General features: G+C 40.5%; 1 protein-coding gene across 2 annotated transcripts in view; it reads left to right on the forward strand.

Annotated features, from left to right (window-relative positions):
- CPED1 (cadherin like and PC-esterase domain containing 1) overlaps window positions 1-13,148 on the forward strand; it is a 326,436-nt gene that overhangs the window by 300,927 nt on the left and 12,361 nt on the right. For both annotated transcript variants that reach the window (XM_040259514.1, XM_040259515.1), the window contains one exon: window positions 3,152-3,298. In XM_040259514.1, the coding sequence (XP_040115448.1) occupies window positions 3,152-3,298 (147 nt within the window). The remainder of the gene's footprint in view (window positions 1-3,151; window positions 3,299-13,148) is intronic.

Here is a 13,148-nt window from a genome sequence, read left to right on the forward strand (position 1 = left end):
TTCCTGGCCACCAGATCTGTGATGCAAAAGCATGAGAAACGATAGAAAGTGGCCAAAGTAAAACCACAAAATTCAGCTTCTTGAAGTCAGGCGGGGTCAAGGTCATGTAAAGTGAGTTGAGACATTGGGCATCTAGAGTAGCTGAAGGGTTTGAGACAGTCAGGGATTAGAAGAGGGGTCTTTTGATCATTTCTTCTATGGTTTATGAGTTGAATCTCCTTTAATGTTATTTGAGGTCTGCAGGTCATGTTTGCAGTTCCTTCTTGAGGACTCTGGTAGCTCCATTTTGCTTCCTTGATTGCGGCCTCTCAACCGGAACTGGAGGAACTGTGATGCCTCCAGGTAGATTTAGAATGAACTCATCTCAGCAAAGAGATCTTTGGCACTTACCATGTGCCAGATACCATGAACCGTTGTGCCTGCCATCAGGGCTTCGATGGTGCTCCTCAGTTTTGCAGACTTGGTGAAGATGAAAGGAAGGAAGAAGAGGAAGGGAAATGATAAAACAAAAAAGGAAGTTATGGTAGTAAGTGGAGGCGGAAAAGAAACCTGAACTCCTCATCAGACCTTGGCGTTCACCATCCTCATCGTGGCCATTCAAGACGTGGCCTCCACCTTCCTAGGTAGACTTAGTCCTTGCATCCAGTGCACATGCATCCATGTGTACTCACATGTGCACACACACACATGTGCACACACACACGTGCACACACACACACACTCACTCCACCACCAAGTGTTTCGGCTCCTCAAGCACGCCTAGCTCTCAGTCACCCCCAGATCTTTAAAGCTACTGTTCTCTCTTCTTGGAGCCCACTCTCCACCACCTTCTCACCTGGGAAACTTTTGGTCACCCTTCCAGTGTTAGTTTAAGTGCAATTTCCTCTGAGAAAACCTAATTGAGGACTTCTGGACTGAGAAGACCCTGGACTCAATTGGTTCTTCCTGCCATGAGCTCCTGTAACTGGTGCCCTTGTTTGTGTCCCTTAACAGATCCCGGGCTTGGTTGTCTGTCTCCCCTTCTAGTCTAATCTCAATGGGAGCAAGGTCGGGGTTGGGTGGCGGGGGGAGGTCTGCATTGCTCATTCTGGTCCCCAAATGCAAACCACAAATCTCAGCACACAGGAGACTCTCAGAAAGCCTCTTTTCCTTTGGGCAGAGCCTCAATCAAAACTCAGCCCCTTTTCTAACTTTGGACCATCTCAGAGGGCTTTCCCAGTTCTAGAACTTCTGGTGAGATAGCAAAAGCCTGTGTTGCAACAATACTGCAGTTCAACTTCTCTCTCTACCCAGTTTGTCTTCCCTCACTCCCTTGGAGGTGTTGATCCCAAGGAGGGGGGAACCTCCTGGTGGCCCCCTGCATGCCAGTTTCTGGCTCAGAGTCTCTTTCTCAGAGAACTGACCTTTCTCCAGAAACCACTTACTGCAAAGTTTCTTCTATTTTTTATAACTGGGCACCTTAAAGCTGAGAAGGTACTTGTAACCAGACAAGAAAAAACTTCACAAACATCATTGAGCACCTTGAGCAGTATTTTTCAGGTGACGACACAGACTATTTCCCATCTGTTCCTTTTCCTCCAGATTTCTCCTTTATGATCCTTCTCTATTCACTACCTTTATTTGGGGAGAAACACTCTTCTTTGTATGTCACCAAAATAGCTGTGCAAGCACAGAAAAGACAGAAAACTAGACACCTTTGTACTGCTTCTTTTATCTTGCAGTCGGATTAACAAATGCAAATAATTATTTGCTTTTTTACCTTGAAAAAAAAATTTTTTTTATCTTTAGAAAAGGAAGGGGGAATACAATTCCCTCCCCATGGCAGTATGTGTTCTCAAAGAGACATACATACACCAGGACAGGATCAACCAGATAAGGGGATTTATTGGAAAGAACATCTGAGAAGAATAAAAGGGAGGGGCCAGGGGTAGGTGGGAAGAGTTTCAGACCACACCACTCAATACATATCACTCAGTCTTACGCCAAATATATCTTGAGTGTCCACTATGTACTGGGAACCATCTTTGGCTATAATGTGTCTGATACAAAGGGAGTAGAAGAAGGGTGGATTAGGTATGAAGAGTCTCAGACTATAGGTAAGTCTGAGAAAGCCTTAGTCAAGCCAATGAGGAATCCTGGAGCCATTATACTTAGTGAAGGGGTCCTGCTTCTCAACAGTGGACCTAAACTAGAACCTCTGCTGATCTTCATTAATGCCTTGAGCATGGTTGGGTCAGGAGGGAGGAATATGAATTACAGAAACAACAAATGGAGACTTCACTCGCTTCTGGGGCTCCCAGAAGCCCGCTCCCCCTGTTTCCCCACTCCCACCCAACAGCAAGCCTCACTCTGCTCAGGAAGCCCTCTGAAGTCTGCCACGCCCCTGCCGAGCTATTCCCTTTTCTCTCCCAAGCCAGAGTCCGATTTGTGTGCAGGAGCTCAGGTGCTTTGTGACCCTTCGGACTCTAGGCCGCCAGGCTCCTCTGTCCATGGGTTTCTCTAAGCAAGAATCCTGGAGAGGGTTGCCATGCCCTCCTCTAGGGGATCTTCCTGACCCAGGGATCAAACCCATGTCTCGGGCATCTCCTACATTACAGGCAGATTCTTTACCACTGAGCCATCAGGGAAGCCCAGATTCTGGTATATTTCCCTCCAATAAAGGACTCAGTAAATATTTACATATTTGTTTCTCCTGTTTGAATGTTCTGTCTTAAGAACAGTCACTATGGTTTATTTACCTTTGTATACCTGTCCCTCAGCACAGAGTTGAATGCAAAATAGATACTAATTAATATTCAAATGAAAAATTCCAGTAAATAGAGATAGAATTTGTGATTTTCAAGTCTTGGTTTTTAAATTGAGAATTTCAGATACAACAGTGGATCTCTGTGGACAATAAACCTAACCACTTTTCATAGAAGAAAAATTTCTGAATTGTGCCACTATAGACATTGATGTATTGCTGTTTTATATATGCACAGATATTTATATTTTGAAAAAATTAGAACACATCTTAAAGAAATTCATTCTTTGTCTTACAATAAGATCAATCTGTAAAAAAAGATGACTCTTATGTGATTTTAACTTGAGTTTTTAAATCATAAAACAGTCCTTTTAATCAAAATTCTCACTCTTCTCTTTTCCAATGCAGAGTGAAGTTCAGAATTTATGGAAAAAAAATTTGATTATCCTGGAAGCTGCAAAAAAATATGGCTATGAAGTTGTTGACACATTCGCTATAACCATGGGGCGACACAAAGAGTTTTTGCAGGGGACATGCGGGTGTCATTTCCATGAGGTATTTATGCTGGCTCTCTGATTTTTGTAGCTTTTGATTTTTTAAAATTTCATTGCATCTTTAATTGCATTGTCAATCTTATTTTGCATCAAAGAAACTATATCTGAAGGAGATTAAATAATGTATTCATCATCACTCAGCCAAATCAAGTAGTAGTCACAACTCGAGGCTCTACAAAATGAACTTTTAAAATAATTAGTGTTTATGTAGACACCTGAAGACTAGAATCGCTGGCCAACATAAGCAGGAAGATGGAGAACACTTGCCTTTTCTAGTAGACTCTGAGACTTCCACCAGAAATTCTGTCCACAGAAGGTGGGAGATGTCTTTAATGGAAACAGATTGAAAACAAGGCAATTTAATCGCTAAATTGATAGATTACCTTCCTCCATTGGTTTATCCAATGCATTAACAGAAGAGACTGTATTTTGAAAAATTTTTTGTTCCTCATGGTAAAATTTATTTTTATTTGTAGCTAGTAATTAAATAGTCTTAGCTGATAAAGTGTTAGCAGAAAACATTTTTTCTTCCTTGCTTCCCCACCCCATCCTTTCAAACTCTGGGCATTATTTCCTCCCTGCATTTGCATAAACTCTTGTTGGTCCCATAATTTTAATGCCACTTTTGGATAATAATAAGACTTCAGTCACATTCAGGCATAAGAAGGCTCTCACTTCAGTACTAAAATTGCCCAGACCTCTGTTATAACGACATGAAATGATTTCTTTCCCCCAGCTCAGCCTTGCCTCAGTCTCAAAAGCCCAAAGAGAAAGTGTACAGGAGGCTTCTTTCCTATTTCTACATCATTATTTGCCTCTCTTCTTCTCCCATCCCTTTCTCCATTGGGTCAGGTTACATGCCTGCATGCATGCATGCTAAGTTGCTTCAGTTGTGTCCGACTCTTTGAATCTATGGACTGTAGCCCGCCAGGTTCCTCTGTTCCTGGGATTCTCCAGGCAAGAATAATGGAGTGGGTTGCCATGCTTTCCTCCAGGCGATCTTCCTGATCTTGGGGATCCAACCCATGTGTCCTACAATGCAGGCAGATTCTTTACTGCTGAGCCACTGAATAAGCCCTTGGGGTTAGGTTAGGGCAATGTTAAGGGCAACAAAAGTCTTACTTGAGGAGCATAAGCCTAATCCATGAATGAACTTTCTGGGGATAGCATGGTAATTCTTTCTGTCTAGGGTGCTCTTGTGGGCTTCCTTGAAGACACCCCTACTGGGCCTTCTGATAATAGCTTCTTTGACAGAGGAATCCTTCCCTTATAGCTGTATTCCTTCCTTAGCCCCTTGGCTTCCAATTGTCCGTCCTCCTGTTTGCGGGTCATTGCTTCTCCAGGCATCCTCTTGGAAAATATACAGCATGACACTGGGCTTGCTAAAATCAGTTGCCCCCGTGTTGTCCACAAGAAACTCTCATTCATCGTTGCTGTGCTGTTGCCAGACACATCGTGGGCTCCCAGTGCAGCCCTGCCTCTTTTTCTCCTCTCTTTCTCTCTCTCCTCTCACTCTCACTCTTGCCCTCTCACTCTCTGCCACTTCAAAGCTGATCTATAGCGTCATGTCTCATACCGGTTCTCATGCTTCCAGTCCCCAGAGGACACATGTCTACCTCTCAAAGTTGGTGTCTTGAAGTCCCGTCTCATTTAGCTTAAGGCAGGAATGAAGCAACCACCCAAGATGGAGAAAGATCACAAAGTTTAAGAACGTCCTTCATAGAAATTCTTTTTCTTCCTTATTCTCCTTTGCCCAGCGCTTAATCAGACAAAGGTTTGCTCAGCTGAATTTTGTCTACATTTTGGCAAGTTTTGCACATATTACCACTATATTGCTTTCAACGATGAGGTTACTTGGCTCCTGTTGTTGACTCTAGATCTCAGGAGCTTCTGCAAAAACTGCAATGAACATTGTCTTGGTTGATCATCCTCTCAGATACTGATTCAACTGTTCTTTCTTGTGTCCCTTTGTAAACCAGAGTGCAGTCATGAGTGAGATGACAACTCCAAAGGTTTCTTCTGATCCTGTTTTTCAGCCCTAAGATGACTGTTATAACCCATCTTGATTCTCAGATTTTTATGAATATCCAAAAGTTATTGACACTGCATTGGTTCTGTGCATTCTACAAATGGAGTCAGGTTACACTTTTGTGTGATATATGGAACTGCATCTCAGAGAGGCGAGAGGCTGTACCAACAGTAGAAAGCATGGCATTTCAAGTTTAGAATTTAGCAACTTGAAGCTTGACCATGCCTTTGCAGAACAGATTTTAAGCTGTAGTATACTGTGTTTACTTACTTCTTCCATAAGAAAATATCCTTCTGTGGCCTATCCTATTTGTAAGAGGTCAAGACTGAGAAACACAAGAGCAGGCAGCTTGGAAGAGGAAAAAACAGTGAACTTGCAGCTGAGCCAGCCCTGTATCAGAGTTGGCTGCAAAAGCAAGCCAAAGGTTGTTAACCCACAGAAACTGGGACTTTGAAAGACAACATACCAGATTGGTTTTTTTCCCTCATTTAGAAAAGGTTTATTTATTTATTTTCACATAATGTGTCTTCAGTTAGCATTCTGGGGGAGGATATCTGTTCTTCTTTTTTTCAGTTTCAGTGCTCTGGAAGTCTAAAAAGAGAAATCTTCCAGTAATTTCTCACATGGCTCCAATTAAAATCCTGAAGATGCAGGAATTCCCCCACAGTCCAGTGGTTAGAGCTCTACCTTCTCACTACCGAAGGCCCAGGTTCAATTCCTGGTCAGAAACTGAAATCCCACAAGCCACATGGTGTGGCCAATAAATAAATAAATGATAAAAACAGAAGATGCCTTTCCCACATGATTGCATTATATATATCTTCTGCCACAGGATCGACTAGTTGACAGGGAGAGTCATGGAATTTACGAACTACAGTAAAGCTCTTTGAGTCATCAGAACTAGAATATTAGCTTATAAATATTACTAATAAAAAATCCTTAATTTTAATAATCGTGAGTTAAGCATGTCAGGGAAAATTACTTCATTTGTTTGATTTTATAATTTTGGGGTACAGTTATTATATACAAATTATTTTTTATTAATCCTTATTTCTAATGTGTGCCATCTTGATGGTAAGGTATATACATATCACCCAAATTTTCTCTGTTGATTCTGGAGCAGTGTTACCCATTTTGATGTTTTCATGTTGGAGCTGAAATATTTGTGGGAGCATTTGCCTTTCCAGTTACAACATAGAACTGATAAGATCATCTTTCTCAACTGAGTCCTTCATCACCAAGTCTCTAAAGTCATTCATCACAGAGGCCTAATTGTTGCTTAACTCTTGAACAATTTGTACCACTTGTACCTCAGGAAGTCTCCAGTGCTGACACTGAGTGTTTTATAAGCTTTCTAAACTGTCACCCCACATCTTAAATCACTGTTAGCCTATTATAAACAATCAAGAATATCTAAAGCATTTTGCAAAAAAGGATGGTTTAATGATGAATGTAGCAAGTTGGGAAAATGAAGATTATTGGTCTCATACAAAACATTAAAGGGCAGAAATTCATTAATAACAACACATTTTCCTCTGTGCTCGACTCAGGAGCTGGCAAAGGAATTTGTCGTACAGTAAAAGCAAGAATTAAGATCTGTTGTATTAGAGCAAAAAGAATTTGAGTTTGGGAGCCTTGTATCTTTTGGTATTCAATGAAACCATTCCCATTATAGATTCACAGATACCTGAGAAAGATTGCTGTAATCATCAGTGTAAGATCTCAGTGTGTTCTCTTTGATTTGTGGTGAGAATTCTATCATAGACATAACAAACCAGCTCCAGTGGGCCCCTGTCGCCATAGGTGAGATTAAAGGTCTCGGGGTGTCTCTTTCATCTGTCAAAGCAGCAAGAGAGGGTGTGTTGCCATCATGAATCTATAAACAATTTTCCAACTGGTATGCATCAAGTTTGACTAAAATGTTCCTGCTGATTAGAAAAGCAGGTGTTTCTCTTCATGGGTAGAAATGGAATTTTGTTTTCCCAGTGTTTATACAGGACAACAAACAGGATCCAGGTAGCTCTTGCCCAAGAGTGGTTTTGGATGGTGCCTTTAGTTATGTGGCAAACATCAATTGTGAGTGAGCTAAAACCTGGAAAGGATGCAAAATTATTACCAGCCCACACCTGGTTACAGAAGGGGCAAATCCACAACCAATTGTTATGTGATTATTAGTTAGTCTAACCAGTTGTACAGACTTTCTGTGATGCCTGTCTTTTCTGGCAGATGTAGCTCTAGCTTTTGAATCAGTCAAACCCAAAACAAAACAAAATACCCAAACACTCCTTCATCACTGCCCAGCCCTAATATCAACAGGTTTCCTTTGATTCTAGCACCTTGGGAAGAAGAGGTTTTCAGATCTGGGGCAGAAATGACTTCCTGTTATTATTTAATCTTAATTAAATTAACAAATGCTTATATGACCTAGAAAGGTTTTCCTTCTGTATTTCGGACCTAAACTTTTTCTTTTTTTCCTTCAAACTTTCAAAGTTTAACATGAGCACAATGAAGAAAAACATCTTTAAATTCATCTAGCTAAAAACCTGAAATATGGACTTTTCAAGAAAAAATAACTGATTCAAATATAATTATCTTGCATAGTAGATCCAAGAATTTAACTCTCATCATGGCTACTTTTAACAAATTAGTAATGGAAATCTAATTCAACAAATTTTGAGTGTCTGTGTAAGTGCTGTACTCACTGTCAATAAAGTAGGAAAATATCTTGTAGAATTCCCATGAGCCTCTCAAACTTGACATGCATATTTAGAATTAATCTTCCCTTGAAGCTCGCTTCTTCTCTTGTATTCCTGAATTTATTCACTGTCATTTACAAGCTATGATCATCCTTGATTACTCCTTATCTTTCTTCAGCCCCTTAACAACTTCCAACTAGCTAGTTACCAAATCCTTTTTATCTCCTAAATATTCTTCCGTCTTTCCTCTGTACTATGTTCCAATTGCCTTGACTTGTTTATTCTTTATCTTAATCATTTAGAAGAGTTCAGTTCTTGAGCTAAGCAGTGGTAATGCAAAAATAAATATGATACACTTTCTATCATCAACATGGTATAGTCAGAGAACCAGGCATAAAAATCCATGTTATGAAACTGTACGTTAAAGAGATATAGAGAATTCCCTGGTAGTCCACTGGTTAAGACTTCACCTTCTAATGCAGGGGGTGCAGGTTAGATCCCTGGATGGGGATCCCACATGCCTTGGGGCAAAAAAAAACAAAAACATAAAACAGAATCAATGTTGTAACAAATTCAATAAAGACCTAAAAAAAGAGAAGGAGATATAAATAGAGTATTGTAGTAACACCAAGAAGAGGTACCTAATCCACTCTGAAGACTGAGTGACCCTAAACTACCTGTTTATTATTAAAGGATACATGTGCTCTGCTGCTGCTGCTGCTGCTGCTGCTAGGTCGCTTCAGTCGTGTCCGACTCTGTGAGACCCCAAGGACAGTAGCCCACCAGGCTCCCCCGTCCCTGGGATTCTCCAGGCAAGAACACTGGAGTGGGTTGCCATGTCTTTCTCCAATGCATGTGCTCTAGCAAAGGTAATAAGGTAATAGCAGGAGGCATCATTCCTACCCCTTAAGACAGTGTGAACCAAAGTAGCTTTGAAATAGCCTGCTGTTCTCAGGAAACCACAGGCAATTCTGTATATTGTAGAACATTGGTTATAAAAGGGGACTGGGAAAAGTTCATGGCCAGATCATGGTAAGAGTTTAGACTTTATCCTATATGTGATGGAGAGTCAATGAAAGGTTTTGGTGAGAAGTGAAATGATCATATATTTACTTCAAATAGGTAAGTCTGATAACTATGAAGAGGACAGATTTGAAAAGGACTAAGTCAGGGAGAAAAAGTAGACTTTTCAAAAAGTCAAGTGAGAGATGATAAAGGCTCACCCAAACCCAGACAAGAGATGCAATGATAAGAGAGAAGCAGACAATAGAAACCCTGTTTTTAAAAAAATATCTGGAAAGCTTATGAGTGGCATGAGGGAGTAGGAAGAATCAAAGATGATTCCTAACTTGGCTGACAGATTAGAGAACTGAATCAGCAACTGAGACAGAGAATAGTTGAGAAGGTATGGGGCTTAGGGAAACAATGATTAATTCTATTTTGAACATGTCATGTTCAAGATGCGTGTAGGACATCTGGGTGGAGGTCCCTAGTAGGTGGTTGGAGATAATGCATCTGAAGCTTGAGGGACAGGATGGGGCTGGAGAAAGAAATTTTAAGTCCTCAAAAAATAGGTAATGACAAAACTGTGAACATAGATCATACAAAGAAAGTGAGTAGAGTAAGGAGAGCTCAGGAAGCAACTCTTGAAAACACCAATATTTAAGCAAAGTTTAGAGAAATAGGAGCATTTGAATTTAGAGAATAAACTGTTAGAGGAAAGCTCTGGTAGCCTGGGGTGCCATGGAAAGCCAAAAAGTGAAAATATATAAGGACAGATTGAATAGGGTCAATGTTGTCCAGTGTAATAGATAGCTCTGTTAAGACAGGGACTTTAAAAGTCATTGATTTTGGCATTAAGAAGGTCCTTTCTTACCAAATTAAGAGTAGTTTCAGTAAAATATGGAGGGCAGGAATGAAGAGGTTTAAGAAATGAGAAAAGGTAAAACCTTTCAGCAAATAACAGTAAGAAAGAAGGAAAGATATTGGATTTTAAAAAGAAATCAGTCTGGGGCAATTTAGAGGAGGAATAATTTTGGCCATGTTTATGGGCAGAGAGGAAACAATCAATACTAAGGGATACATAAAGAATACAAGAGGAGGGACACTTCCCTGATGGGCCAATGGTCAAGACTCCACACATCGGGGTTTCCCTGGTGGCTCAGTGGTAAAGAATCCGCCTGCCAATGCAGGGGACATCGGATTGATCTCAGGTCCAGGAAGATCCCACACGCCGAGAGGCAACTAATGCAGTGCACTGCAACTACTGAGCTCTGCTCTAGAGCCCAGAAGCCAGAACTACTGAAGCCAGACTGCTCTAGAGCCTGTGCTCCACGACAAGAGAAGCCACTGCTATGGGAAGCCCACACACTGTAACCAAGAGCAGCCCTCACTTGCAGCAACTAGAGAAAGCCCACCCAGCAATGAAGACCCAGTACAGCCAAAAATTAATTAAAAAAAAAAAAAGACTCCACATTTCCTCTGCAGGGGGCACAGGTTTGATTTCTGGCCAGCGGGGAACTAAGATCCCATATGGTGTGCAGCATGGCAAAAAAAAAAAAAAAAAAAAAAGAAAAAGGAGAGAGGGAAAAAAAAAAAAAAGAAATGAAAAAAAAAAAAAAGACTACAGGAGAAGGTGGGATTATTGGAGGAAGGCCACTGATAATGTGGGAGAGGAACAGGTTAAAGATGGTGATAAATAGTTGGTAAAAACTTGTCAGTGAACAAGGGAGATGGAAGGTCTTCTTCCCTATCTTTCATTTGCCCCAGACTATTACAATATCTTGCTCTTGGAACCTTCACTTTCAACTACTTGAATACATCTTTCCTGCCCCCACCAAGTGTTATGTTTCTACACTCCCAATTGAACAGTATCATGTAAAATCTTTCAGTATCTCTAAAGGTAAAGACAAGTCAAAGAAGCTCTCACTATCTACCATTCTTACACCTTTTTTTTTAGAACATAATTCTAGAGAGTTCTTTCTTCTTAAAATAATTGATATTCAAGTCCATCTGCAAGTGAATTCTAGCTTTTTCTAGTGGTCGATTAAAGATTGGTACATGGTAAGAATGAGCTCATTAGCCATAATGGAGCTCAACCTTTCCTGAGATAGCTTGGTACAAAATGGTCTTCCATAGGGAGCATCCTATATGAATGGCGGTAACACCAATAACATCAGGGTGTCTCTCTGAAGAAGGATAATCAAATGGAGGATAAACACAGAAAGTGTCAGTCACTCTATGTTGCACTAGTATGATGACCCAGGAGGCAGCCGTCCAGCCCTGCCTCTGCAGTCTTGGAGTATGGAATGTTGGTAGGCCTTAGAAAGAGATGCTGACCCATCACTATTTCATTTCATGTTCTATGCTGTGAACACTCATTTCTGGAGGTTTAACTACCAACCTTTAAGTGCCAAGCTGAGATGGACTTTGGACTGCTTTGATTAGCACTTTTCTTACTTTAGGTCTTAGTGTTCTAGCCTGGTGAAAGCAAGATCTGTGGTTTGGGAAATACTACCACTTTAAGGATTCTTAAATAATATTAGTATATTAAATGATCTCAATAGCCCTTACAAGCAAAGAAACTGTTTAGCTTAGTTTGACCCAGTTTTTCCCAAAATGTTGACCACAGACCACTTTTCTTTTTTTAATAATAACTATTAACACCTCAGTAAACATATTTTGGGAAACCTAGCATAGAGAATAAGGTCTAAAATCACTCTTGGAGTACAGATTAAATGTGGCAGATTGACCACAAGCATTTGTCTTCTCTTCCACTTGAAACTCCACAAAAAAGATTTTAAAGACATAAATCTCCACCACCACCATCACCCAAAAAAAAGACAGAATAAGAAATAATTTATAACAGACAAGAAATCTTAATTCATTTTAAGAAGTTTGACTTAGCTTGCAAGAGAAATTATAGTGTAAAATGCCTAATAAGGACCAACTGTACAGCATAGGGAACTATACTCAATATCTTGTAATAACTTACAATGGAAAAGAATCTGAAAAACAATATATATGTGTGTGTATGTATGTGTATATATATATGCATAACTAAATCACTTTTCTGTATATCTGAAACTAACACAATATTATAAATCCACTCTATTTCAATAAAAACTTTAAAATATTAAAAATTTAAAAATTGCTTCATAGTTTAAAAAAGCAAAAGTTTATATTTTCCCTAAAAAACAATAAAGTACCTACAGAAGAGAAACACCAGTTATAACAAGGGCAGGCTTGACTCATGGATCCTCTGTATGGTTCAGACCTGAAGGAGCCAGGTGCTGAGGAAGGCAGGGCTGCAGCACACATCAGAAAACAATTGGTTGACAGTCTGTGTGCAAATCTGATGGACACTGAGTCTCTCACCCCAATCCATGCAGCCAAGAACCTACACCCATACACACGTGATTTCCTTTAAAATTGAACAGCAGAGAGTCTAGACTCAGAAACACAGGTATGCTGCTGCTAAGTCGCTTCAGTCATGTCCGACTCTGTGTGACCCCATGGACTGCAGCCTACCAGGCTCCCCATCCATGGGATTTTCCAGGCAAGAGTACTGGAGTGGGTTGCCATTGCCTTCTCTGAACATAGGTATAGCAAAGAGCAAATTAATCTAGAGGCTGAAATCAGAAAGCCAAACGTTGAGACTGGCTTCTGAAAAGTAGGGTTCTTAAAGTCCCAAAGCCCCCTAAATACCAGCAATCAATTACATGTCACCTCAGACAGGAGACTGGAGATCTCTTCTGATGAGAAATGAAATGGCCTAAAAGAAGATCTCTTTTAAAAACTCCAGAATAGTGCTAGGCAAATCCTTCCAGTGACTCCAATAGTGGAAAATGTTGGTCCACACAAATTGTTTCTAGATAACATTTTGTGTGTGAGTGCTCACTTAGTTGTGTCCGACTGTTTGTGACCCCATGGATTGTAACCCACCAGGTACCTCTGACCATGGAATTTTCCAGGCAGGAATACTGGAGTGGGTTGCCATGCCCTCCAGGGCATCTTCCTGACCCAGTGATCAAAACTATGTCTCTTGCCTCTCTTTACCAATGTGCCACCTGGGAAGTCCTGATAACATTTGCATGCCACATGTATATGTAGACTAGGGCCTCCCT

The sequence above is a fragment of the Oryx dammah genome, unplaced genomic scaffold (assembly GCF_014754425.2).
Source record: "Oryx dammah isolate SB20612 unplaced genomic scaffold, SCBI_Odam_1.1 HiC_scaffold_18, whole genome shotgun sequence".
NCBI lineage: Eukaryota > Metazoa > Chordata > Mammalia > Artiodactyla > Bovidae > Oryx > Oryx dammah.